Source organism: Schistocerca serialis, chromosome 4 (genome assembly GCF_023864345.2).
Source record: "Schistocerca serialis cubense isolate TAMUIC-IGC-003099 chromosome 4, iqSchSeri2.2, whole genome shotgun sequence".
Taxonomy (NCBI): domain Eukaryota; kingdom Metazoa; phylum Arthropoda; class Insecta; order Orthoptera; family Acrididae; genus Schistocerca; species Schistocerca serialis.
Genome location: NC_064641.1, coordinates 884854774 through 884880839, shown reverse-complemented (window position 1 = coordinate 884880839; position 26066 = coordinate 884854774). Strand labels below are relative to the sequence as shown.

Below are 26066 nucleotides of genomic sequence, written 5' to 3'. Positions count from 1 at the left end.
TACGATTAAAGTGGAGCCATTCTCTGTAATTTTTCACTGGCAGCTGTTTAATGCATTCTGAGCACTGTGCACTGCTATGAGCAGTGTGAAACTTTGTATTGGTATATGAAACTTTTTCTGATCTAGTGACTTCCTAATAATATAATAATAATAATAATAAAACTTTCCTGATAAGACACTGGTTGCTTTCATCAAACTGTGTAAAACTAAATCAAGCTTAATTTCTATTAATGCTGACCCAACCCCCCCCCCCCCCCCCACACACACACACACACACACACACACACACACCTTGACCGAATATTGTCTTGTTTAGTTTTTATTGAAACCACAAAAATAACAAAATGAACCCAAATGGAAAAAAACTGAACGAGCTATGCCATAAAAATACTGATTCCTTTATTAGTGTTCATCCTGATGAGGTAAGCAGACACAATGAGCCTAAAATCCAAACAAGCAGAAAACCCTGCGTGAGAAATGTAGACTCACCTCTGACTCTTGTTACAGACAATTATTTCACAATCATTTGTCCGGTCCATTGGCGGAATATTACTTGGTGGTCGGACATCTTTAGGTGGAATGTTCCTTGGTTCTGCCATTCCTGGTCTGAAAGGTGCACCACCAAATGGAGGTTGCTCCTTCCTGAATGGACAAAAATCAGGTCGTTTCCTACTAAAACACGACAAGATTATACAATAAAATGAAAAAAGTTCAAAAACATAAAATTTCTGGCATACATAATTATTAAAAAAGTGAACATAATACAACACTGACCCTGTTTATTTACCCTAAAGAGATGTATCAAAATATCATGAACTACAATTATATACAATTACATATATTCATAGCCACTATTTATGAGGCACTACGTCCTGTACAGCTAACAAAAAGCATATGAAGAAGTAAAAAATTATATTCCTAACATTTGGAAGAGAAAAAGAAACAATTGAGGGAAGTGGGACAAGGGAGGCAAATCAGTAAGGAGGCAGATCACTAAGGATCCAGAGAACCACAAGGTATTACAGAGATGGGTGCCAGAATAATAGACCATCTGTCTTGCTGTGAACATTTCTTTTTTATGTAATCATCTGTTATCATTCAGTTGAGAGGCAAGATATTAAAAAACAAAAACATTAATGAAACTGTGCTGTGAAAAGTCTGTTACGTGGTAGTTCATCACAGTTTACCACTGTTTCCTTGCATCAAACACAGCTAGAAATGTAAAAAATTTGGAGCTGCTACAAATATGTAAGCTGTTACAGCTAGTACTCCAAAAACAAGCTCTGTTCACGGTTTCAAAGTGAGCAATGAAGAGTAGCAGAACTGGCTGCAACAGTATACTCAGTAAACAACTGTAGGTTCAGCTTTCCACTGCTCTAAGCAGTCAGCTTGTTTTATTGGGTCATTTTGTGCATTTCCTTTTGTGTTTAGTGTTTTATATTGTTCATGTGCAACAACTGAATGTGGTTTCTTTCACTTAGTCTCCCAATTCTGATAACAGCTTTGTTTTTGTTAGTCACATTGCACGTGTACTAGGAATATTGTCAATGCTAATGCTTTCTTCACCTTCAACCTTATATTCGATCACTTTAACATGCTCATTTTGTATACAATCAATAATGTCCATGTGTGATCCTGAAGTAAGTTTTTTGTTCTCAACAACTGCCTGGCAGTTCAAGATCAATAATGCATTATAGAACATCATACACAGGCAAGATGTCACTGCTGCTGAAACCTGTGTCACTTTGTTTTCTTCATCTGTTGAATATGGTTGAATGGAACATTTGTGGCCAGACTGGTGCTTTTGTTTCGCCAGGTGTACTGAATATGTAACAGTCTTCAGATTTACAGATTTCAAGGACGTTTCAATCTCATCTAAATTTACTGGTGAAGTGAGCCATTCACGGTGATAAGCCTTGCATGCTCATATGACAAACCATCAGCTGAATTAATGTGTTTTTAGGTGAAGCCAATTTTGTATTGATGATGGGATTACATGCTTCAAACATCTCGGGCTTATAATCTAGCCTATACAAAGAGGTTTCAGCTTATGCTACATATATCATTTGGATGTGATTAATTCTGTCTTTATTTGTTTAGGTTTCAGCTTATGCTACCTGAATCATTTGGATGACATAACTCTGTCTTTGTTTTCAAACCCATCTCATTTCCTGGACACTTTACATGGAAGCAAGTGCCATTTCATAACAATTATACACTTGAGCACTTAAATTTACACATACCATGGCTCTGAGTAGAATCTAAGGACAACGTGAAGTATATTCACCATTCGTTGGCAGCAAAAAAGTCTTTGTTGCTGGCTAAATTGGAGGCGAAATTTTGCAACTTGGGATTTAATAATTGGCTCAGAAAGTGGCACACCTTCACTTTACTTTATTAAAAGTATTCATAAAGTATTTGCCACATTCACTGTCTTTTCATAGTCCTGTCCTGTTTATGTCCATTACCACACCATTTTCAACTGTGTTTGCAAAACTTCTAAGTTTAATTCATTCTTTTATCCACACACTGATTGTTCTGTCAGATACAACACACTCACATGTTAAGCTTGTTTTTGCATCATTCTTCACGTGATCAATAATTTTTAGTTCACTGTTAACAGAAAATGCTTTTTGTTTCTATGAGATTGTGATAAGTATGTCCAAATCTAGACTTTGACTTAAGAGAAAAGTGTGTGGTCATCCACATGACTGTTAAAAGGAATCCATTAAACTTCAGTTACATGATAAAATCAAAGGCTGTAAATTCAATTAAATATCTAGGAATTACAATTACAAACAGCTTAAAGTGCAAAAAACACACAGAAAATGTTGTTGGAAAGGTAAACCAAATAATTGTTTTCTTGGCAGAACACTTAGATGTTGCAACAGGGCTACTAAAGAGACTGCCTATACTAGGCTTGCATATTCTGTTTTGGAGTACTGCTGGGTGGTGTGGGATCCTAACCAGATGGGATTAACGGAGTACATCGAGAATGTTCAAATAAGAGAAGAACATTCTGTATTATTGAGAAATAGGAGAGAGACAGTCACAGACATGATATGGGCTTTGGGATGGACTTCATTAAAACTAAGGCATTTCTCGCTACGGCAGGACTTTTCACGAAATTCCAAATACCAACTTCCTGCTCTGAATGTGCAATTATTTAGTTGACGACAACCTACACATGGAGAAATGATCGTCATAATAAAATATGGGAAACCAGAGGTCACCTGGAAAGATATAGGTATTTGTTTTTTTCCACACGCTGTACAAGAGTGGAATGATAGAGAATTATTGTGAATATTGTGAAGGTGATTCGATGAACCCTCTGCCAGGCACTTAAGTGTGATCTGCAGAGTAGTGATGTAGATGTAGATGTGCATTATGGCTCTGCTCAGTTCAATTATTGTCAAGAATTGTTAGTAATTTTGCAGACGGCGATAATAACTACTGTGAGGTGTGTATTCACATTTCAAAGCAATGATATAATAAGATAAATCCAAAGCTGAATTTAGTTACACCTATCTCTCTTGGTTATTGTTTTCAAGGCTTGAAGGTTGCAGGGATAAATGATACTACAAACATGCAATATGCAGATTGTAATAAGATCTATACAACATATAATCCAAATCCCCAGTATATTGGACTTTTACTATCTTTTGTAAAATCAGCTTAACTCAAGATGCCAAAATTTCCTGTAACTACACCCCCCCCCCTTTTTTGCGCCATTTCATAGTTTTCACAGAATTTTCTCACACAAAATTTCCTACAATAACACTCATGTTTCAGCTGATCAATCCAAAAAAATTCTTTTTTGGCCTGTTATTACAGATGTACACCCAGAAGGCAGAGAGATATTGAATTAGCTGTTAATTTTAACAATGTGTGACTGAAGGAAGGCAGTCCTCCTCTGCTATGCTCAGCACAGTATTCTATCACTGACAAATAGGTCAAATGTGAGCATTTCTGACTACTCCTCTCCCCCTGTTTACCACCGGTATTTTATGAGTGTCAGTTGCTTGTGTGATTGTACTTGAGAATTGTCCTCTTTCTATGGCTGTTACCTTCCAATATGTCAATGGACTCCAACATCAAATAATAATCTTGAAGATTTAAGTTAATCTGTGCATTCAACAACAGCTGCTACGAAAGAAGACTCACTATCTGCCCACAGATTAATTGAAGAGTATTTACACAGTACCTGTCAGTACATTCAGTCAACTCTTACCACTAGACGGAGACCTCTTCTAAAACCAAATTTGAGTCTTCACAATCAGAAACTAAAGCCACAGCCTACAGATTACATCAATACATGCTTGAGAGTACTAAAGTGAGTCACTAGACAGCAGTGTGTGCACATGCTGTTTCAAAACTTTCTTTTAGGTGAAAATTGTGTTCATTTGGGACTTGAATGGGTCATAGGTAGTATCTGCAAATCTTGTTGGTAAGACCACTTGCCATGAAAAATAGGATTCCAGGTTTGCATCCAGGCTTGGCACAAAGTGTAAATCTATAGAAGTTTTGCATGCTTAAAAAGTTAATTTAGTCAGCAAAGAAGCAAACAAGTGTTGCAACTTTTTCAAATAACAGTCAGCTCTAAAAAAATGTGAGCTATATATAAATGAGGAGAAAACAATGACATACACTTTATTTGCTGCAAAATAGATACCTAGCCACATGATCACTTTAATAAGCTACATCCGAACGTGTTGGTTTAAGACACAAAAAAATTTAAAAATTAATTTGCATACACGCCACGATGGTATGCAGTAGCAGTATGTGGTGTCTTCCATCGGAAGACTGATTTGATGTATCCCTCTATGTTACTGGGTAGTCTACCTTGTGCATCTCCATTTCGGTACCCACTTCTGTAACCTACATTCACCTGAACCAGCTTACTGTATCAAACATTGACCTACCTCTAACATTTAGGACCCACACTTCCTACATAAGCAAATTAACTATTCCTTCATACCTCAGGATGTGTCCTATCAACTGATCCCTTCTAAAGTTTTACCAGAGCACTAATCTCTCCAACTCAATTTAGTATCTTTAATCAATCTCTGCCCATCCAATCTACACCATTCTTCTACAAAACCATTTATCAGAAGCTTCTTATTCTCCTATACACTGGCATAGGTGTTCCTACTTGTCTACACATTCTACAGGTGTGCAGCATGTGGCTGAGCCGTTCCTCCAGGACAACCTAGATCTTAGATAATGTTGTCACACAGCAATAAGGAGGGTGGGGCAGGGGGGGGGAGGGGGGGGGGGGAAGATGACACACACACACACACACACACACACACACACACACACACACACACACACACACACACACACTTAGCTGGCCAAATCCTGTGTCTTTAACAATTATTGTGTTACTTACGTGGCTCAGTTTCTTTGCTTTTTATACATTTATATGCATCCCATCGCAGTAGTGAGCAAATATGGTGACTTCATTTTATCAGAGGAGTTGTCCTTATTTATCCAAATGTCATCCAGTTTCGCTTTCATACACAACCACACGCCACACGACAGAAAAATACTTTCAGGTGAGACTTCTAACATGTAAATGTACATTCAATGTAAACATATTTATCTTGCTCAAGAAAGCTCTTCTTGGTATTCCATTGCATCTTTGTTTGTAATTAGTTATTTTCTTGGTCAAATAGTAAAACTTATCTGGCATCTCCTAATCTAATTCCCTCAGCACCACTCAATTTAATTCATCTACACTCCTGCACCCTTCTTTAACTTTTGTTGATGTTTGTCTTAAAACACTCTTTCCAAGGCACTACTCATTTTGTTCAACTGCTCTTCTAAGTCCTCTGCCACAGCCACCAGACTTACAATGCTTTTTTTATTCACAGTTTTACTGATTGTGCCTGATGGGTTTATGATAGTTAAATGGTTTTGGCTCTAATTATCATCATCACAAGTAAAAATACAGAAAAAAATGCAAAATTACTATGAAATATAAACAGTTGTTACTACATTAAAAAGTACAAGATAGAGGGAAAACTATACCCAGTATACTGTTTCAAAAGTAACAAGCCAAGTGTCATCTAGCACCCACTGTGGTCATTTAAAATCAAATGGCACGTTTGCTTTTATGTTGTACATTAAAAATGGAACAAAAATTTTTAATATTTTTAAAAAGTAAATTTTCTGATGATATCTTGTGCCCAGTATGTTTGCCGGATGATCTGATGTAGTGTGGCTGAAGAATATGGTAGCTATTATGTGCTTTCAATGAACAAGGGCTGACATAGGTGTTCCTACTTGTCTACACATTCTACAGGTGTGCAGCATGTGGCTGAGCCGTTCCTCCAGGACAACCTAGATCTTAGATAATGTTGTCACACAGCAATAAAGGGGGGGGGGGGGGGGGGGGGAGATGACACACACACACACACACACACACACACACACACACACACACACACACACACACACACACACACACACACTTAGCTGGCCAAATCCTGTGTCTTTAACAATTATTGTGTTACTTATGTGGCTCAGTTTCTTTGCTTTTTATACATTTATATGCATCCCATCGCAGTAGTGAGCAAATATGGTGACTTCATTTTATCAGAGGAGTTGTCCTTATTTATCCAAATCACCATTGGATATTCTAAACTGCGGTTGATTATATTTCAAATAATGAAAGACAATGATTAAGTCATAGTTTTCAACATAAATAACTTCTTAAGTTGTATTTATTGCACATGTAACCCAAGAATGCACAAGGGCACACTATGAATATAATTGTTCCACTTTTAAAGTATGATGCATCAGGAGGCACAGCAGCTGATTTTAAATGACCACAAGGAGCATTAGATGGCCTCTGATGATTCACTTCTGCAACAGTATATTTATTTTCTTCTCTTTACCTTGCACTTTGTAATATTTCTATAACCGTTATTATTTAATAGCAATTTTGCATTTTTGTATTTTTTGGATTCTTTGTTCTGATGATGCCTCATTAGAGTCTAAACTGTCATAAGACCACCAAATGCAATTAACACATTTAGGAATAGAAAAGTATTTTTAAAAACCTACTGGACGCTCCCATTTTACTATGTGAAATTTCACTGAACTTACAATGTCAGCAGAAAACTATAAGTTTGTATTCTCCATTGTTTCCTTTACTGCTTGTTCTACATACAGAAGGCAGGCTGCAATGCTGTCTCAATCTTTCTTCTGCTACTATCTCTCTTACATGTCCTTAGAATCAAATAACTGCAATCTCATTTTTGCAGGAGAGTGATTTGATAAATCTGGCAAATTTCTCTGGAAGAATAGAATATTTTTGTTATACCTTCATGGTTTGTAAGTTTGACTATTCCAATCATCACACATAGAATTTCAACAATGTACAATGCACAGTTCCTTGTTGACAGCCATCTTAATTGGTCAGTGTTTCAACTGTAATTCAAAATGGAGTAATCCAAGTTCCATGCTGTTATTAAACATTTTCATTTGAAGGGTTGGACTCCCACACAAATCAAAACAGAATTGGATGAAGAACATGCGGACTCTGCACCATCACTGAAGACCATTTACTTTTGGATTAACAAATTTAAACATAATCAGGCAAGCTCTGAAAATGAAGCTTGCTCCAGCCATCCGACTGAGGTCACCATTAAGGAAACTATTGACAAAATCTATGATACAGTAATGCAAGACCACAATATAAAAGTTCATGAGAATGCTGAGACTGTAGGCATCTCAACTATGTGAGTGCATAGTATCCTGTGTGGAGAATTTGCTATGTAGAAGCTGTGAGCAAGGTGGGTGCCACTATTGTTCACAGTCGACCAAAAGTGCATCGGCCACATTTCAGCAAAGACCATTTTGTCAGTTAGCAAGGTGATGGCCACTGTTTCTTGGGATTCTTGAGGAGTTACCCTCATATATTACTTGGAAAAAGACACGACTATAACTGGAACCTATTATGTTTCATTATGGGATCATTTGAAATTTGCGTTGGTTGAAAAATGAGCAAGATTCACACCAAAAAAGTGCACTTTCACCTGGATAATGCACCATCCCACACATCAGTGGTAACAATGGCAAAAGTACATGAACTGCGCTTTGAATTGGTTCCTCATCCACCATATTCACTAGACTTAGACCTGAGTGACTTTCCAGTTCCCTAACTCGAAACTTTGGCTTGCTGGGAACAAATTTCCATAAAATGAGAATATGATAGTTGCGGTCACCAAGTATTTTGCAGAGTTTCACAGAATCAATTTTTGTAATAGTATGAAAAAGCTGGAGGATCACTGACCAAGTGTATATCTCTATGACTGTGTCAAGAAGTAAGGAGAGTTGCTTACAAAACAATTTTTTTTATCTGACTTATCAAACCACCCTCATACATGATACAAATAACTTTTTGCTTTCTGTATTTTGTTCCCGCTAATTCAGAATTTCAAAAGAATGTACTCCAATCATTAATGTCCAAAGCTGTCTCTAAATCCACAAGTGCTTTAATTGGCAATGCCGCTCTTAACAGACCTATGTATTTCTTGAAGTGTCCCAAAACAAGACACTTCATATCTACAGTACTATCCAGAAGCAGCACCAGGTAAGATTTTTTCCTTCCTCAAAGTGAGAGGAACTGTCTGTGGTCATCCTTCTGAATCTCTTGAGATAACTGTGTGTATCTTCAACAAATATCTGAAGACATTTCCTAAAGAGAGAATTTGGAACTCTCACCAAGTTGTTTTAGAGGATGAAAGCTGAAGTATAGTAATTCAAGAAAATATAAAGATAATGATAAGTTGCTATCATTACCACCTTTCTGTAACTATACTTAACATGTGTTTTTGTCAGGTAAGCATTGCCAGTGGTGATGGTGAAGTTTTTTGTGTAGTTGAATTCACAATTTTTTCCCTTGAGTCATGGGTGAGAAGTTTCCTGTACCTTCATTTCCATGTATAAAAGGGTAATTGTGTTGGTTATTTGTGTCATGTTAAAGGGTTTTTTTCAAGTAACACACAGGGCTGTATTTTTGAATGTGGTATTATATGTTAGTGAAAATATTTGTTTGTGTTGTACTGTTATTTGTTTGAGGTACTCCCTGGACAGTGTGCGATTCCTGGACTTTACCAGAAGACACCCTTACATTACAAATATGCTGTGGAGCTTCCAACACAGCATGGATCGCTGAAGGGACACTTCAGAGTAGGTGATGTTGAGAATGGCTAAGGAAGAATGTATACTCAGAGATGTATAGACGAAATCAAATAGAGAAGCTGTCTGTCTGTTTCAGAGCAATTCAGGTATCCACACTGAAAGTACATTTGTAACTGTTTGCACAATAAATGTGATAAAGAATAAACAACGCTTCAAGTTTAAAACTTAATTAATATATTTTTACACTTTTGGCGCCTAGTATACTCTCAGTGGTACTACTTTGCACTTACTTTACCCCAGTGTTACCCGATTGCATTTTTCATTAATTTTTTTTACAGCTGTGCAGTAAAACCAGTATAATACGTAGCTTGTTCACAGCAATTTCAACTTTATTTTGCTCAGACTGGCAGAATGACTGACTGGTTGACTAATCGATTAATAGATTAGCTGATGTAAGTTCGGTAACAGTCAATATCAAACTGTGTGATAAGTAGTGTAATTTGGGAAAAAGTTCCCCAAGGCCATCACAGATTTTGATGAAATTTTATGTTAATGTTCACACTTGTTCTCAATGAACATTGGTACAATTTTACTTTCAGCAATTTAATGCTTGTAGAGATTAGTCATTTGTTTGACCCTATAGCGCACCTTTCAACAGTGCATCCCCCTGAGTTTTCGACAATTTTGAGAAACAAAATTATGCCATCCTGTACAACTTTGTACATTCTGTTGCATGAAATAATAATCAAAAAGACTTTGTGAGCAATTTTCACATAGACAATTTGAAGCAAAATCAGCCAAAAAAATGTCTGCCTTGAAAAGATGTTAAGTTTAGCTTTTTATATGGTATGGATACGTGCATGAAGCATCTGAAACTTTTCATGTGATACTCAAAGTCTTCAACTATAAAATATTATTCTCCTACTGCCTTCCAATAATTTTCAAACTCAAGTTAAATTTGAAGATTTTTTTTTTTTGTAAAAATGCCAAAAATGGGTACTTTCAGCCCACCCTGTCATTAATGACAAAGTGTTTTCTGCAAACACTTTTAAACCATTCTCATTCCAAACATCCTAAAAAATAATGACAAGGTGACGGTGCAATGAAAATGTGTCCATATTCTGCTGGTACTCAAATATGACATTTCTTATTTTTTACAATTGTTTTGTAGTATCTAAAGAAAGTAGCAGCACATGTCCTAATGAGGAGGAAGTGAGATTGAATCAGAAAATGAAAAATTGCAAAAAAGTTGTCTTTTTTATTTTTGAACATATCTAACATGTTCAGCTCTATAGGATTCTTTTTATAAAAAGTGAAAGGTAATTAATAATCTAAGATTTCTCTCTTTTGTGTCTCGAATAATTTGAGGTAGTCACTTGAGTTTCTCAGCATGGCTGTTTGCAATCTGTGAAAAGTATCCTGGACCAGAAGCTCCATCATCTGCAGCTGCTGCTATTTCATACAGCATGATCCACAGATATTACTGTGTATCAGCATTATAACCACAACAATCAGGTCACTCTGGACACAAAGCAAATGGTGGTAGATGAATTTAATGAAGAATTATTAGAAAAACTTTGGAGTCTGTCAGGCCAATATTGCTGCTTGAAAGTCTCTCAGGTATGCAGTCGGATTGTTTGGTCATTGTAGAATGAATTTTTGATGGTGTAACGTGCTGTCATCAGGTTCCCCAGGTATGGACCATGCAATGTGCTCGCTGCAGTTGTGGGGGTAGCTTGCACTCCGGAGTCGAGTGGCAGTCCTCAGTCTGTGCTCCACCTTTGCCATGCTCTGTGTTCTGTTTCCACTGCGTTTGGAAAATTTTCAGTGCCAGAGCCCACAGTTGACTACGTTGAAATACACTGTCCTCAGTAGCTGGATTTTGATAGCGTTCTTGCATAAATAGTTCCAATAGTGGAATGTGTTGTGCATAATTTTTGTATCTTCGTATTTCATTTTGCAGTAGGTTTCAAGGCCATGTCCAGCAATTGCTGATCTTGTGGGCTGATGGAAGTCTGTGTACATTTTACGTTCCACACACTTTTCTTCGTTTGTGCAAATGCTTTGTCCAACATTTACATTCTTGTGCTCGTGTGGTATGTAACACACTCCACATTTCTGGAGACCCAGGTCAGTCCTTAAAAGGGACTTCGTCTTTGCCAGTGGGCGGTACACACATCTGATATTTTATTGTAAATTTCTGTTGATCTTTCCAGATAACTTGCCTGCATCTGGAATGTAAGCTATCTTTTTCGGCTGGCGTTTGTAGGGTATTGGCTGTGGTTAGATCTTTTGGTTGAAGGCACACTGAATTTGGTGTTCGCTATAGCCATTTTTCTAGAATACATCCCTGAGGTGGTCCAGTTCCAGTTTTATACTTTCTTCATTGCAGATAACATGAGCTCTGTGGACCAGTGTGTTGAGCAATCCTTCCCTTTGCGATGGGTTATAATAGGTAGAGTGAATGGTCAGTGTGGGTTTTCTTCCTATAGACATTGTGTCCCAGTGTTCTGTCAAGTTATCCTCGTACCGGAAAAATCAAGAATGGCAGCTGACTGCTTTGCTCCATCTTCATGGTGAACTGAATTTGGTTGTGGATAGAGTTCAGGTGTTGAAAGAAAATTGAAGCCCATCTTTCCCATGGGGCCAAATGATAATGCATCATCAACATACCTGTAAAAGACTGTTGGTTTTAATGGTGCTGAGTCTAGTGCCTCATCCTCAAAGTCTTCCACATGTACATTTTGGTCACCACAGGTGACAGAGGACTACCCAGAGGCAGGCCATCAGTCTGTCCATCAAAAAGAAAATATGTGGATGTAAGCCCAAAACTAAAAAGTTTGGTGAATGAGGACCCAAATTACTTTTCAATAAGTTCCAGTGATTCCTTGAGTGGAACTCTGGTGAAAAGTGACAACACTGAAACTGACCATGAGATATGATGAGTTTGTCATCTGAGTTTTCGGTGACGTTCCACAAACTGGACCAAGTTCTTGTGGTGCTCGAATGTGCCAACCAACGGACTCAAAACTAACATCAAGTGTTTCACAAGATGGCACGTTGGCATTGCTATTTTACTCACTATTGGTCTTCAGAGGTGTGTGTTCTTTGTGCACCTTGGAAGTTAGTTTTCACGTGGCTTAGATTACAGCCTTCCCAATGAAATTTGTTTAAAAGAGCTTGCGCGCGCGCACACACACACACACACACACACACACACACACACACACACACACACAGACACTTAAAACTGGGCTCCCATTTTTTGCATTTTAACAAAAATCATCAGCTTTTTCCTCAATTTGTGAACTCTTGGAAAGTAGTAGGGAAATAAAATTTCATATTCGAAGACCTTTTGTTGGTAAGTTATCACATGCAACATAGGTTTATCATGCGCTTCCTTCCATAGATATAAAAAGTTAAACTTCACATTTTTTTCAAGCAGTTATTTTTTGGATGACTTTGCTTCAAATTATCTACATGGAAATTGTTCATTTAATCTTTTTTGATATCATTTCACTTAAGAGAATGCAAGAAGTTGTACAGGATGGCCTAGTTCTGTTTCTTTTAAGAAAATATTGCCAGACATATTATGCCTCAAAGTTGCCAAAAACTCTGGGATACACTGTCGAAAGCTCCATTATAGGGGTCAAGCAAATGACTGAACCTACACAAATATCAAACTGACACCCACGACACTATACCAACGTTTTTTGGGAATATGTGTAAATGTTCACACAAAATTCCATCAAAGTATGTTATGTTTATGCAGGAACCTCTAAACCACTTGGTACGTAATCATCCAATAGTATTACAGAATGAAAGAAGATAATGTAAAACATCTATATAAAGCAAGAGCAACACCAAACTTTGCTGACTGTGCTTTCCATATGAGAAACAAACACATGGCTCAATATTCTATGAACACATGGCTCAATATTCTATGTACCTACAATGATGCGCCAAAACATTATGATCACTGCCCACCACAAGTTTGAATGGCACATGGTGACACTGCAGGTAAGTGACGTGGTAAAGGAAGTATATAAGCAGAGCAGAGACTAACTAGGAATCCTTCTACCAACAGCACAGGGACCCGAAAGGGAAATCCACATAAGCAAGAATGGGTAGATTGTTATGCCCACTGGGAATAATCATCTCGGAAATGGCAAAGCTGATCAGCTGCTTGCTCGCTGTCATGAGCATCTATGAAAAGCGGTTGAATGACGGTGAAACCACAAATAGGTGACAAAGTGTTCGACATCCATATCTCATCACAGAACATGGAAGGTGGAGGCTTGCTGCACTGCACTGAAAAGAAGGATAGGTGGTGCTCTGTGGCAGATCCGTTAACAGTGTAAATGCTGGAGCAGGAACAAGTCTTTCAGCGCACACTGTTTAGTGCACTTTCTTGAACCTGGGGCTCCCCAGCAGATGATCTCTATATGTTTCCATGTTGACCCAACAATATTTTTTACAACTGCAATGGGAATAGGATCATCGAGACTCGACTTTGGATCAATGGAAACATGTTGCCTTGCCAGATAAATTGTATTTCTTCTTACACTACTCTGTCACCCAAGCAAATGGCTGCTTGAACCATGCAGCTGCCATGTGTACAGGCTGGTGGGGACAGTACTACGCAATGAGGGACATTCATCTGGGCTTCCATGGGATCTGTGGTAGTAACTGAAGGCACCAACCATGAAAACTGTGAACTACAAGAACATTATTACAGATCACCTGCATTCCTTCAAGCCTGATGTCTTCCCTGATGGCAATGGCATCTTCCTGCAGGATAACAGTCCATGTCACAAAGCCAGAATCTTGTTACAGTGGCTTGAGGAGAATGATGGTGGACTGACGTTGATGTCCAAATTCATCAGATCTGAACCTGATGGAACACATGTGGGATGCTATCAGGCTCCAGCTCCGCACCCACAAACCATAATCCCATAATTCACAGGAACTGCATGACCTGTGGGTAGACACCTTGTGACACATACCTCCGGAAATCTACCACGAACTTTTCGAATCCATGCAATTCAGAATTGCTGCGTACTGTGTTCCAAAAGTAGACAACAACTATTAAGCAGGTGATTATGTTTTGGCCCATCAGAGTATTTGTTGCACAAAGGATTATGTAATTATCACTAACAATAAAATCAACAGTACAATTATAACAAAAGTAAGATGATAATTTTCAGTAATTTGCCAAGTTATTTAACATCCTTTTTCTTTCTTTTCCACACAGTAAACAAATACATAATCTATAAAATCATATCAAAAGTAATTTTAACAGAGTTTGGAGAAACCTCATCTGATGTGTGAGATGTATCTGTTATACTATTATGTAGCACAAGCTTCCATTTCAAGAAGTCAGGTTTCTCTTCTAACAGACTAGATTAGACACGAGGAGAAGGTTGTAAAGTAGGGGGACGGAGTGGAAGTTACAATCTGATGTACAAACTGCTGTCAAGAACTGACCTGACAGATGTAGCTGACACTTTACTTGAAATGGCCATGCACTTCCTACCAATAACAAAACAAACTAAATCAGTCCCCATACACTGACTGCATTAATATCTTAACACCTAACAATTATTCATTGTTTTGACACATTAGTAACAGAATAACAGTTATTTCACCAGTTTATTGGATAAGTACAGAAAACATAATATCAATTGCATTTCTTACCCAAAACTGCCAATTCTGTCGTCTCTTGTTGGACCGGGCATGAACTTATCTGTGTTTGGAAAGACACCATCATTCCCAAAACCAGTGTCTCGCCCACCATAATAACTGCGATCACGATCTGTTCCACCTTTATTTGGGTAACTCTCAAACCTAAGAAACAGTAAAAACACATCTCTTGTAATTTAACAGTCAAAATACAGAGAGAAATGGTTAAACTATTTGCAACTATTTTGGGCGTGCACGTGCGTGCACACACGCACACACTAATGTTTTCACACTGGAATGCCTGAAGTTACTTCACCCAAACTCATGGCATGAGGAATGGATGAAATGCAAAAAAAACATCTGGTAGTGTTAACCAATAATTGTCATGGTAGCAAGGTTATTTGGTGACAGCTGCAGTAATTATGAAAGCCCCAAAGACAGGAATATGTTGAAATAACAAAATAATTAAAAAATCATACAGAACTGTCAAATTAGTTATCAGTGTCACTAGGGTGATTGGCAATAGTTTCAATGATGGTCAGGTCCAATTTTAGTCAAATCAAATAAACGTAATTCCATAAAATATGAGGAATATTTTTTTAAGAAACAAACAGGACTCTGAAGAGCTTCCAAATACGAACAAAAAATGAAATAAACTGTTCTCTCGTGCCTTGGCTTTGGGAACTAGTCAGCATAATACAAATAACTTATCAACATTAGATAATGAGCTATTCTTAGAGAAAATAAATACTGCAAACACCACTGTGTTATTGATCTGGGTGATACATATTTCTGAACATGCAAACAATAGCATGTATTCTACATAACCTCAACTTCCAAAAATTATTTCACCAAGAAATAGGGAAAAACTGAAAATTGGAAAAACAAGAAGGTGAAGTGTACATACACTGGTTGGCTCCATGGAACCAAGGTGCAATTATCTAAGTTTGACATTGCATCTGCTTTGGGTGGGGGGGGGGGGGGGGGGGGGGGGGGGGGGGCGATCTGGAAGTTATACTATTCTTGAAGAATCAAGTTATCCAAGATCGCTAGCAATTCTTTTTATTACTTTGATCGGTTTCGACAGTTCTACACTGTCATCATCAGATCTTGTAACATTATTAGTTGTACATGCTTGTTACAATATCAAAAGTCACACAGCGATGTTGTGTCAAATAAAACATGGCAGAGACCATCAGCTTGACACGATTTCTGCTGCATATTGCACTCTATCAATGAGAACCTTATCCATCTGCTGAAATTTTCTGATGCAACTTACTCCAAAAGTAAATCCGATATGCTGTAGCACTTTCACTGTACTAATGTTACCACCATTAACAGCAATAACAGAATCACAGACCCCCGTTTTAATGTCTTTTTCCAAACAAAAGCACTTTTTGGTTTGCAAGTCCATACGAGGTTGTTGAAAGACTCATTTGGATTCTGAGTCTGCCCACGTAGACACTCAACAACTCAGGATGTGCCATGTCTCTGTAAATGGGTTTTATGACTACTGCTGGGATGAAATGTTTCTGTTTCTGGCTGTATGAAGTATTGAGTATTGGGTGTCACGTCATTTGCACTACGAATCTGGTCTGGGAGTCAGAGTTGATGTAATGCTTTGCCATCTGTTGACAGTTTGTGGAAGAAGGTAACCCATACTGCCTAAAGCATTCTCAACAAACCATCAGTGTGATTCCTAAAGGCTGTCCCATATTTTAATTGTAATTCATCAATTTTGTCTGCTAGCCTACCCTTTACGGTTTTATGACCAGAAAGTTTCTTGTTTCTCAAACTTAGTTTCGATGTCCTCAGCATGGTGCCCATTCTCTTTTGGACGTGATGCACACGTTCCTGTTTTGTGATAATCTTATCATCATAAGGCTGAGCTGCTACAACATTATTGTATGCTTTTGAATCTCCATCACATAAGAATTCAGAATAGCACACACCTGTTTCATTCATGGATTGACTGAAAATTTCAAAAGCTGCAGAAGCCATCCTTCCACTACATGTTCCTCTATAGTTGCTTTCACAGATATGTTCTACTTGGTTCACTGATTTTCACTTATAACGTTTTGTCAGAATCTAAAACTCTAGTACCTTTCCAGTATCCGCACTGATCACCCCAACAGAATTCTTGGAACTTCTACGTACTACATGGGTTTATATTATGAAAAGCTACCGTTCTGTTTGCTACGGTGCTACAGATAGAATCAACATAATTTTGCCTCTGTAATACTGCAATCCACAGTCCTCTACATAAAAAGTTAGTAATTTTATTTGAGCTTTAAGTAATTCATGTAAATTTTTTAACTTTTTATACAGGTGCAAACAATATTTAAAAAGAAACAAATAAAATATGTGCCATTCGAATTTATATGTGATTTATGTATCATTTTATTAAGAAAACTGTAAATTTTACAATGGGGTACAAATCTGAAAACATAAAAAAATTTCTGTTCTAACTCCCCTTAAAAAATTACATAGCTGGATGTTGGCTGGAGACCTGGAAGTGCACCTAAATTCAATATCTACCAAATCAACTATTAATCTTTACATAAATTATGAAACCGTCACTAACTCAAAATACCATATTGTTCCAGAATGTAGATGTTTTGTTTATTTCAGGAACATCTGTACATGAAGACTGAATGGCTAGAAAATATTACCTTCTATAGGATAGACCATAACTCAGTTGCCCCTAGCAATCTTTAGATTTTGTTTTGCCTAGCATAGTGAAAGTCAGCTGTAAACTTCAATAGAGAGTATTAACAATAAGTCAGTTGACACTAGTAGTTGAAGTTATGTTGCTTGTTGTTATCTGGAGAAAAATGAATAGAAACTTAACTACAGAGCAGCGTGTATTTGATCTGCAAACATGAGTGAAACGTGACAATAACTACAGTGATTTTTGTCTTTTGTTTGTGGAACATTTCTCTAACATCCAATCTCCGTCTTGACAAGGTATTCTGAAATTAAATTGAAGATTTGAAGAGATGGGTCATTTGCAGAGCTTCCTCATTCAGGCAAGACCAAAGTCTGTTACTATTGAAGAGTGTCTCAATGTTGTCATACAATGTTTTGTGCAATCACTGACTATATCTCAAAAAAAGTGTTTGAGTATGGAATAGCAAGAACATGCCTTAACAATTCAGGAAAAGGTGATGTGAAGACCATAAAGGCCTACTTTGATTGAAGCCCTAGAAGAAGATGAAGTATGGAATTCTGAGAGTTGTACACAACCTGACAAGAAGCCCACCTCAGTTATACAAAAGCATTCTTTGGAGAAGCAACTTTTAAAGGTGAATGATAGAGCAAACAGATACAACTGATCCTATGAATGCCAAAGTGGCGACTGAGACAGAGTTAAACTTTCCTGGTGTGAATATATGGACAGGGATTATCAGCGATGGGCTAATCGGGCCTTACTTTTTTAAAGGTAATTTCAGTTCTGTAAATTACACATATATGCTTCAAGAAATGTTGTTAGAACTGGAAATGAGTCCCCTTTTTTAACATCTGCACCTAGTTAAAAAAAAGTTGATATGGTAACAAGATGCAGCACTCTGCAATGTGGTGTTATTGTGAGATACTTTCTAAAAGATAACATTGATGAATGAATTAGCAAATGAGGTACTGTAGAATGGCCTCCATGATCCCCAGACATCACACCCATGGATCGTTCAGTTTGGAATACACTAAAATATTAGGATGCGATTCTATGAGAAGGCTAGATTGCTACTCATCATGTACAGGAGATGATGCGCAGACAAGCACAACAGACGCACTGCTAAACATGTGAGCTCTGGTCAAAAGACCTTCTTATAAAGTAGGCAACACACTTTATAAGGCATCCTTTTGATCGAAATCTTACATGTTTAGCAGTCTTTTTGTTGTGCCTGTCTGCGACCCAACACCTTCACCATATGTTGCGTAGCAATTTATCCTTCTTATAATACCATCATTATTCCATCCTGGATTTTCCATTATTTAAAATATTAGTTAATTCTGTCAAGATTTATGATGCTGAGAATTGCAAAGAATGAATTCAAGCAGAGTCTGGAAACCTACAGTCATGGAAGGTTTGTGACAAACTCTGTAAATCTGTGTAGAAAAGGTGCAGCAAGATCTGGTTAGAACAACAGAAACCACTTTAAACATTTTTTAACACTTCATATATTTCTGTGTTGATGATAAATTTGTATTTGCATTTGTTTAGTATTATTGCACCAAACAAATTTTTGATGGCTGAGGTATGGCCCGCCCTGTATTGTGAGCAGCTTGCAGTTTCACAGTAGTACGCAAAGATCCTCTGCAGTTGTATCCATCAAATTGTCATTAATTTCTTTATGTATTAGAGCTACTAAAACTGTCATAAAAATAAAATAATATTGCTACACATAAATTAGAATAAGTGATCGAATTTTTCAATACAATAATTCACACTAGGACCACTGACGGAACACAAATTTCTTAGAACTACGTGCAGCCTGTACAGCAATCAATGTGGTGGCACCATTCAAAGTCATAAAAGCTGAACCATGTCAAAACATATATCTACATCTGCATCTACATCCATCCTCCGCAAGCTACCTGACGGTGTGTGGCGGAGGGTACCTTGAGTACCTCTATCGGTTCTCCCTTCTATTCCAGTCTCGTATTGTTAGTGGAAAGAAGGATTGTCGGTATGCTTCTGTGTGGGCTCTAATCTCTCTGATTTTATCCTCATGGTCTCTTCACGAGATATATACATAGGAGGGAGCAATATACTGCTTGACTCTTCGGTGAAGGTATATTCTCGAAACTTCAACAAAAGCCCGTACCGAGCTACTGAGCGTCTCTCCTGCAGTCTTCCAGTGGAGTTTATCTATCATCTCCGTAATGCTTTCGTGATTACTAAATGATCCTGTAACGAAGCGCGCTGCTCTCCGTTGGATCTTCTGTATCTCTTCTATCAACCCTATCTGGTACGGATCCAACCTATACAAACAAGAACCTTTCTGGCACACAGTTTTAATCTGCCATGAAGTTTCAAAATAGCACACACACTGCTGCGGAGTGAAGGATTCATTCTGAAAATCTGTACAACCACGTCAATTATATTTTGGGACCAAAATATAATCTAATGCATTAAGTCAAGCACTTTCAAAACAGAGATGTTATTATTTAGAAATGAAAATGTGGAAATCTGAGAAATGAAATTAGCTTGGTTCAACACAGTAAAATACAGATTAACATAATGCATCAATGGAATCATCTGTCATTTGACAACTATCCAAAAGTTACAAGACATTTCTATTGAAGGTAAATACAGGGTGTTTAAAAAAGCATATACGTATTTTGAATGCATATATTTACTAAACTTTAAGACATACGAATATGAAACTTTACGGACATATTTACAAACCTCTCAAGTTCAGATTATGGCCATGTTCAATATGTCCTCCATCAGCGATAAGAACAATACCACATCGATACTCAAATTCCACCCATACTCAGGCTAGCATGTCCTTTGTCACTGTTGTTATGGCAGTACAGATTTGGTTCTTCAACTCCTCCAGGTTCTGTGGGAGTGGTGATACATTAACGTTGTCCATAACGAAACCCCAAAGGAAGAAGTCAGAGGGTGTCAGATCCGGTGACTGTGGAGCCCAGCTGAGACATGCTAAGTCACCAGCTCCTTGGCGACCAATCCAATGGTTCGGTAGAGTTTCTTTCAGATATTCATGCACTTGGCGACTCCAGTGAGAGGGTGCCCCACCTTGTTGAAAAATGAAGTTGTCTTCCTGCAGCCTTGGAAACAACCAGTTTTGTAACATAGCGAGATACTGCTGACCGTTATGGTGTTTCCATCAAAGAAGACTGGGCCGTAAACAGATGATTCGGATATCACACGAGACACATTGACTTTGGGTGAATCTTGTACATGTTCAATGGATGCATGTGGTTTCTGTAGGCCCCAAATTCGAACACTGCGTTTGTTTACCTGACTACTAACATGGAAAGTCGCTTCATCACTGAACATGATGTGTTGTGCAAAAGTGTTATCATTGTCAATAGCATCAATAATCTCATTACAAAATGCCACACATTTGCATTTGTCATCAGTACGCAGAGCTTGTAACAGCTGTAACTCGTGCAGCTTCATAACCAAACAATGTCTCGAAACATGCCAAATTGATGTTGTAGGCATTTGCAACTCCTGACTGGCATGAGGAGTCGATTTTGAAGGACTATTTTGGAAAGCAGTTTAAATTTGTGCAACATTTTCTTCAGGAACACGAGGGCAGGACTCTTTCCTTTACATACACATCCTGTATCTAGAAACTGTCGAACACGAGGGCAGGACTCTTTCCTTTACATACACATCCTGTATCTAGAAACTGTCGACACCATCTGCAAATGTTCCACTCATTTGGAGGATCAATTTGGTACCTCAACCTGAAACGTCTTTGCACTGTAATCATGGAATTGCACTTCGCAAACTCGAGAACACAAAATTATTTCTGTTGTGAAGTAGCCATTTTAAACATATGACGGTTACCAAGCAAAACAGAAGACAACTGACATCTAGTGGCTATTAATAAAGACTAGACTATGTATTCGATTTGCCAATAGTCGAGGTGAGGCAAAGCAATCAATAGCTTAGACAAAATAATACTTTGTAATATGTATATTATTTTTGAAATGCCCTGTACTTGGCCTATATTAACAACATAGTACATAAAAGAAATTACGGTCCAAGATGTTTTATGGATGTTACTATCTAGATGGACACTTGAGAATGGTACAAATGCTGAAACAAGCTTTTCGTAAAACCATGTAAAAACAGTGTATGTCCATCCACTGGCATTCATCTTGTCTAAATGACAGAACTCTAGGTGGTAACTGGGTCAAAACATCATTCTAGTCTGGTTCAAATCCCAAGAGTCACACTTCTGTGCAGAGGAGGGGAGCGGGGAGGGGGGGGGGGGAGGAGGAGGAGGAGGAGGAGGAGAGTCATCGTTATCTCCTCTCTCTCACAAAAAGAGTATGTGCACACTTTTTCCTGCATAGTACAGGGTACCCAGAAACTAGGTATTAGTCAAACTTATTACTGTATCTTCTATCACAGTAACATAATAATGTCGTGTGACTACGGCCTCCCGGCGGGTAGACTATACGCCTGGTGCAAGTCTTTCGATTTGACGCCACTTTGGCAACTTGCGCATCAATGGGGATGAAATGATGATGGTGATTAGTGTTTTAGGGTGCACAACAACGAGGTTATCAGCGCCCGTTCCCAAAAGAAATGTTGACGAGTGCAGCCAAGATCTGTTAAAAACAAGGATCAATTCAGAGCCGATCTTTGCGAGAATTGTAAATGTTCAAATTGCAAGATTGGACACAGCACATCAAAACAGGTAGATAAAACTAAAAATAAAATAGCAGTACAAAACAAGTAAAAATAATTAACGGTGGCTGAGTGACCACGTACAAATAATAGGTGACCAAACCAATTTACAGCACATTAAGATCTCAATCCCAATATTTTGGGAAGAAGTCCAGACATCACACAAAAACATAAAACTCTAGCAACACTCGCCTCATTATTAGTTAAAATAGAGGGCAGGTCTGTTGGGAAACTGAAATCTTCCCTCAAACCTGCATATAAAACACACTCAAGTTAAAATATGTCATATCGACAACTATGTCCCACATGTCCGACACATTGGCGGCTCCTCACGACGTAACAGAAAACCATTTGTCAACGGACAATGTCCTATTCTAATCCGTGTAAGGGCTACTTTCTCAGCTCGTCGTCGTCGGAAGGAGGTGAGCCACGGTCGGACAGAATCCTTCACCGCTCGCAACTTATTATCCCTCACTTCCAGCCACTGAGCCTCCCACCAACGCATGACCTTCCGAGTCACGAATGATGTCATTGCCTGCAGGGGGACGGAACAGCGAGCAGGAGGTGGGATGGAGCAAGCCTCCTTGGCAGCCGCGTCTGCAAGTTCATTTCCAGGAATCCCTATGTGCCCTGGAACCCAGCAGAATATTACATCCTTACCCTGCTTTTGCAAGAGCAGGAGTGCATCCTGCACTTCGTGCACCATCCGATCTGCTGGGCACATCTGTTCAAGAGCGTGTAGAGCACTTTGGGAATCGGAGCAGATGATGAATTTCGTGCCATGTCGTCGTCGCATATGCTCTAATGCTTGCAGAATTGTAAACAGTTTTGCATAGTAAACTGGGAACTGCTCTGGGAGCCCTATCCTACGGACAGTATTGGGAAACACAGCAGAGCAGCCAATAAAATCCCCCTGTTTAAACCCATCCGTGTAAACAGTAATAAAATCTGAATGGCGGTCTAAAATCTCAGTAAATTTAATTTTAAAAAGGTGGTCCGGGGTACAATACTTCTGGTAAGCAGCCAGATCAAGAAGTAATCTTGGCCTTTGTAGTAGCCAGGGAGATCCCCTACTCCATCCCTGGTGGAGGACCTTAATGCCCTGCATGAAAATAATGATGATTAGGACAACACAACACCCAGTCCCTCAGCAGAGAAAATCTCCGACCTAGCCGGGAATCGAACCCGGGCTCTTAGGATTGACATTCCGTTGTGCTGACCACTCAGCTACCGGGGGCGGACTTTTATCACAGTGATGCTTATCCTTCAGTGCCACAGGCAAGCATCAGCAGAATTTGTACGGAGCCCTTGAATACTATTTAATTAAAATTACTTGCTACTTGTTTGTTCAGGAAAACCACACACGTCTTAACACAGCAACCACTGGACACAGATATGAACATCAATACACAATGGTTGACAGATTGGAACACCAATAATTTGAAGAGACACTGGCCCACTTCCAACCACACACAAAAGATCTACTGGATTTGTACTTCCCCGCCAACACTGGAAAGCTCTTAACAGGATTCAAACATCACATGGATTTTGTCAGGACCTTCTGTACAAACAAGACAAAACCTCAAGTATTCCATGTGACTGTAGTGCCCTGCATCAGATAATGGATCATTCTAGGAGTGAATGCACCATCAGAACATACTCAAGACCAACAATGGATCTATATGAACAGAAGGATGCTGGTTTCCTGGCTGGACGGCTATGACATTAATATTTAAGAATTATGCTTGCTGTCCATCTTCCCAAACCCACTGTTCACCTTTTCATTACTCATTCAACTGTTCATTTTAATGTTCTTTTTACTGCTGATTTTAATGTCAATTCAACTGTTGTGTAGGTACATGATGAAAGACATCCAGAATATTGTAAAGTTAAAATTTATTAAAAACAAAAAATGAAACACCGATCAATCATAAGTGTTGGCAAAGATGTTAATTATGAATGCGTGGTAAGGTGCAAACAAATGAAAGAATGTTCATTCCTTTTTTTTTGGTACATGATTTTGTTTCTCACTCTCTTGTATGTAGAAGTTCAGTAAAGAAGTGCTGTGTGCAGGAAGAAGGGCTACGAGTGTTTTGTATCATACATGTTTCGAAATAAGAAAAAATTTGATACCAGTATTAAGTATTTTTTATTCAAGTGAAACCAAGTAAGGAGGATATTCTTATTTATGACAGCCACTGGTGTACTTGAAGTCCGCTGCCTGCAACTGCAACTGAAATGTAAGAAGTAGTCAGATAGCCTAAAAATTTGTACAAGGACTGAACATTTTTAATAACGCAATCGTATTATTTCCTTTGAAATGTGTTTTAAAATGCATATGTATAAATTTAATAATTATTATTTATTTATTTTTAATTACAACACAACTGTCGACTTGGTGCCAGGACTTCAGGGCACCGGTTATGAGTAGGGTTTGTTCACTATCGTCATAGTAAGAAATTTCTATGACATTGTTACGAATCATAAAACCAATTTCTTGTATTTTCTGTTTGCAATGGGGAGCAAGCAATGCAATAAAGCAAAAACTGAGGAGAAAATTTTGGAAAGGAATAAGAACCGGTAGCAGGTTACATAAAATTTTCCATAAAAAGCTGTTTTGTCCGGTGCAGCAAAAGTAGGACAGTTACGAAAGTTACTTGCATTGTTGCACTTGGTAGCACCTATTTTGGTGTAGATAGAAACCTTGTCCTCATTATTCCCTTCCCTGAATTGTATGGTGGAAAATTTACAGGATTCTTTCAGTGTGATACGCATTGGCAGTAAAATGTAAAGAACTGTGACACAATAGTTTGCGTATCTTAATAAGACGTAAAACAGGCTTTGATATCGTGTAAAGTAAAATTGTGAAGTGTAATAATTGGCATGTAAAATTTCAAAATTTCTGGGTTTTTTTTTTGCAAATTCTTACTGGCAGAAAAATAAATGTGCATTGTTGACAGCAATAGCAAAAACGCAATCAGCCAAGAGGGTGTAGAATTGCATGGTCAAAAAACTGAAGTTCAGGCGCCATGCATGCCTACTGCAGAAGGTTTAAGTAGGTCAGAGATGAGTGCTCCACAGCAGAATAACCTTAATGACACAATGTTTACAACTGACGAGACAATGTAACGCATCTTCCAAAGACATACCGCTCATGAATGAAACATTGGAGAGTGATCCAATGAATCTTGGCAACACGTTACAAACATCACTTTTCCACAACACAAACATTAGCTTGGAAATTACAGCTGAAAGCAACCACAGTAGTACAACTGATGCACTGCTATGGCAGTTATTGTCTAACATAAACATGAAATTTGATAATATGAACACCAACTCAGTTACATGAAACACAATATGAACACCAATTTCAGTGATATGAAACAGCATATGAATACCAAAACTGATAATTTGACACACAATCAGAACACCGTCACGAAAGATCTAAATATAATGAAACAAGAACAAAAACAAGTATTCGAGGATTTGCAAGAAATCTCTCAGAAATTCAATGAATTAGCTAAAAATTTTCGCACTGAAATCGACGAAAAATTGAATGATATGAAAAAACAAGCAAGCAAGAAGTACTTTCTGAAGTTAACAGTAACATTACAGAGTTAAAACAGAAAGTAGATTCTTTTGACAACCATCATGATAGCGTAGAGCAACAGATAAAGAAAAATCACAGATGGAAACACAAGCATGGAAGCCACACAAAACCAGTTGTGTTCGACAGTAGAAAAGGTAACCACGGTCGTTAACAAACTATATGAAGACTATGAAGGTGTACCTCTAGCTGTAGAAAAGCTTACTATAAGGGTAGCAACATTAGAAG

General features: G+C 38.1%; 1 protein-coding gene across 3 annotated transcripts in view; it reads right to left on the bottom strand.

The window, feature by feature from the left end:
- Nucleotides 1–26066, bottom strand: part of LOC126473547 (nuclear receptor coactivator 5) — a 148774-nt gene that overhangs the window by 54738 nt on the left and 67970 nt on the right. For all 3 annotated transcript variants that reach the window (XM_050100675.1, XM_050100676.1, XM_050100674.1), the window contains 2 exons: nucleotides 14851–15000; nucleotides 490–642 (listed from right to left, as the gene is read on the bottom strand). In XM_050100675.1, the coding sequence (XP_049956632.1) occupies nucleotides 490–642; nucleotides 14851–15000 (303 nt within the window). The remainder of the gene's footprint in view (nucleotides 1–489; nucleotides 643–14850; nucleotides 15001–26066) is intronic.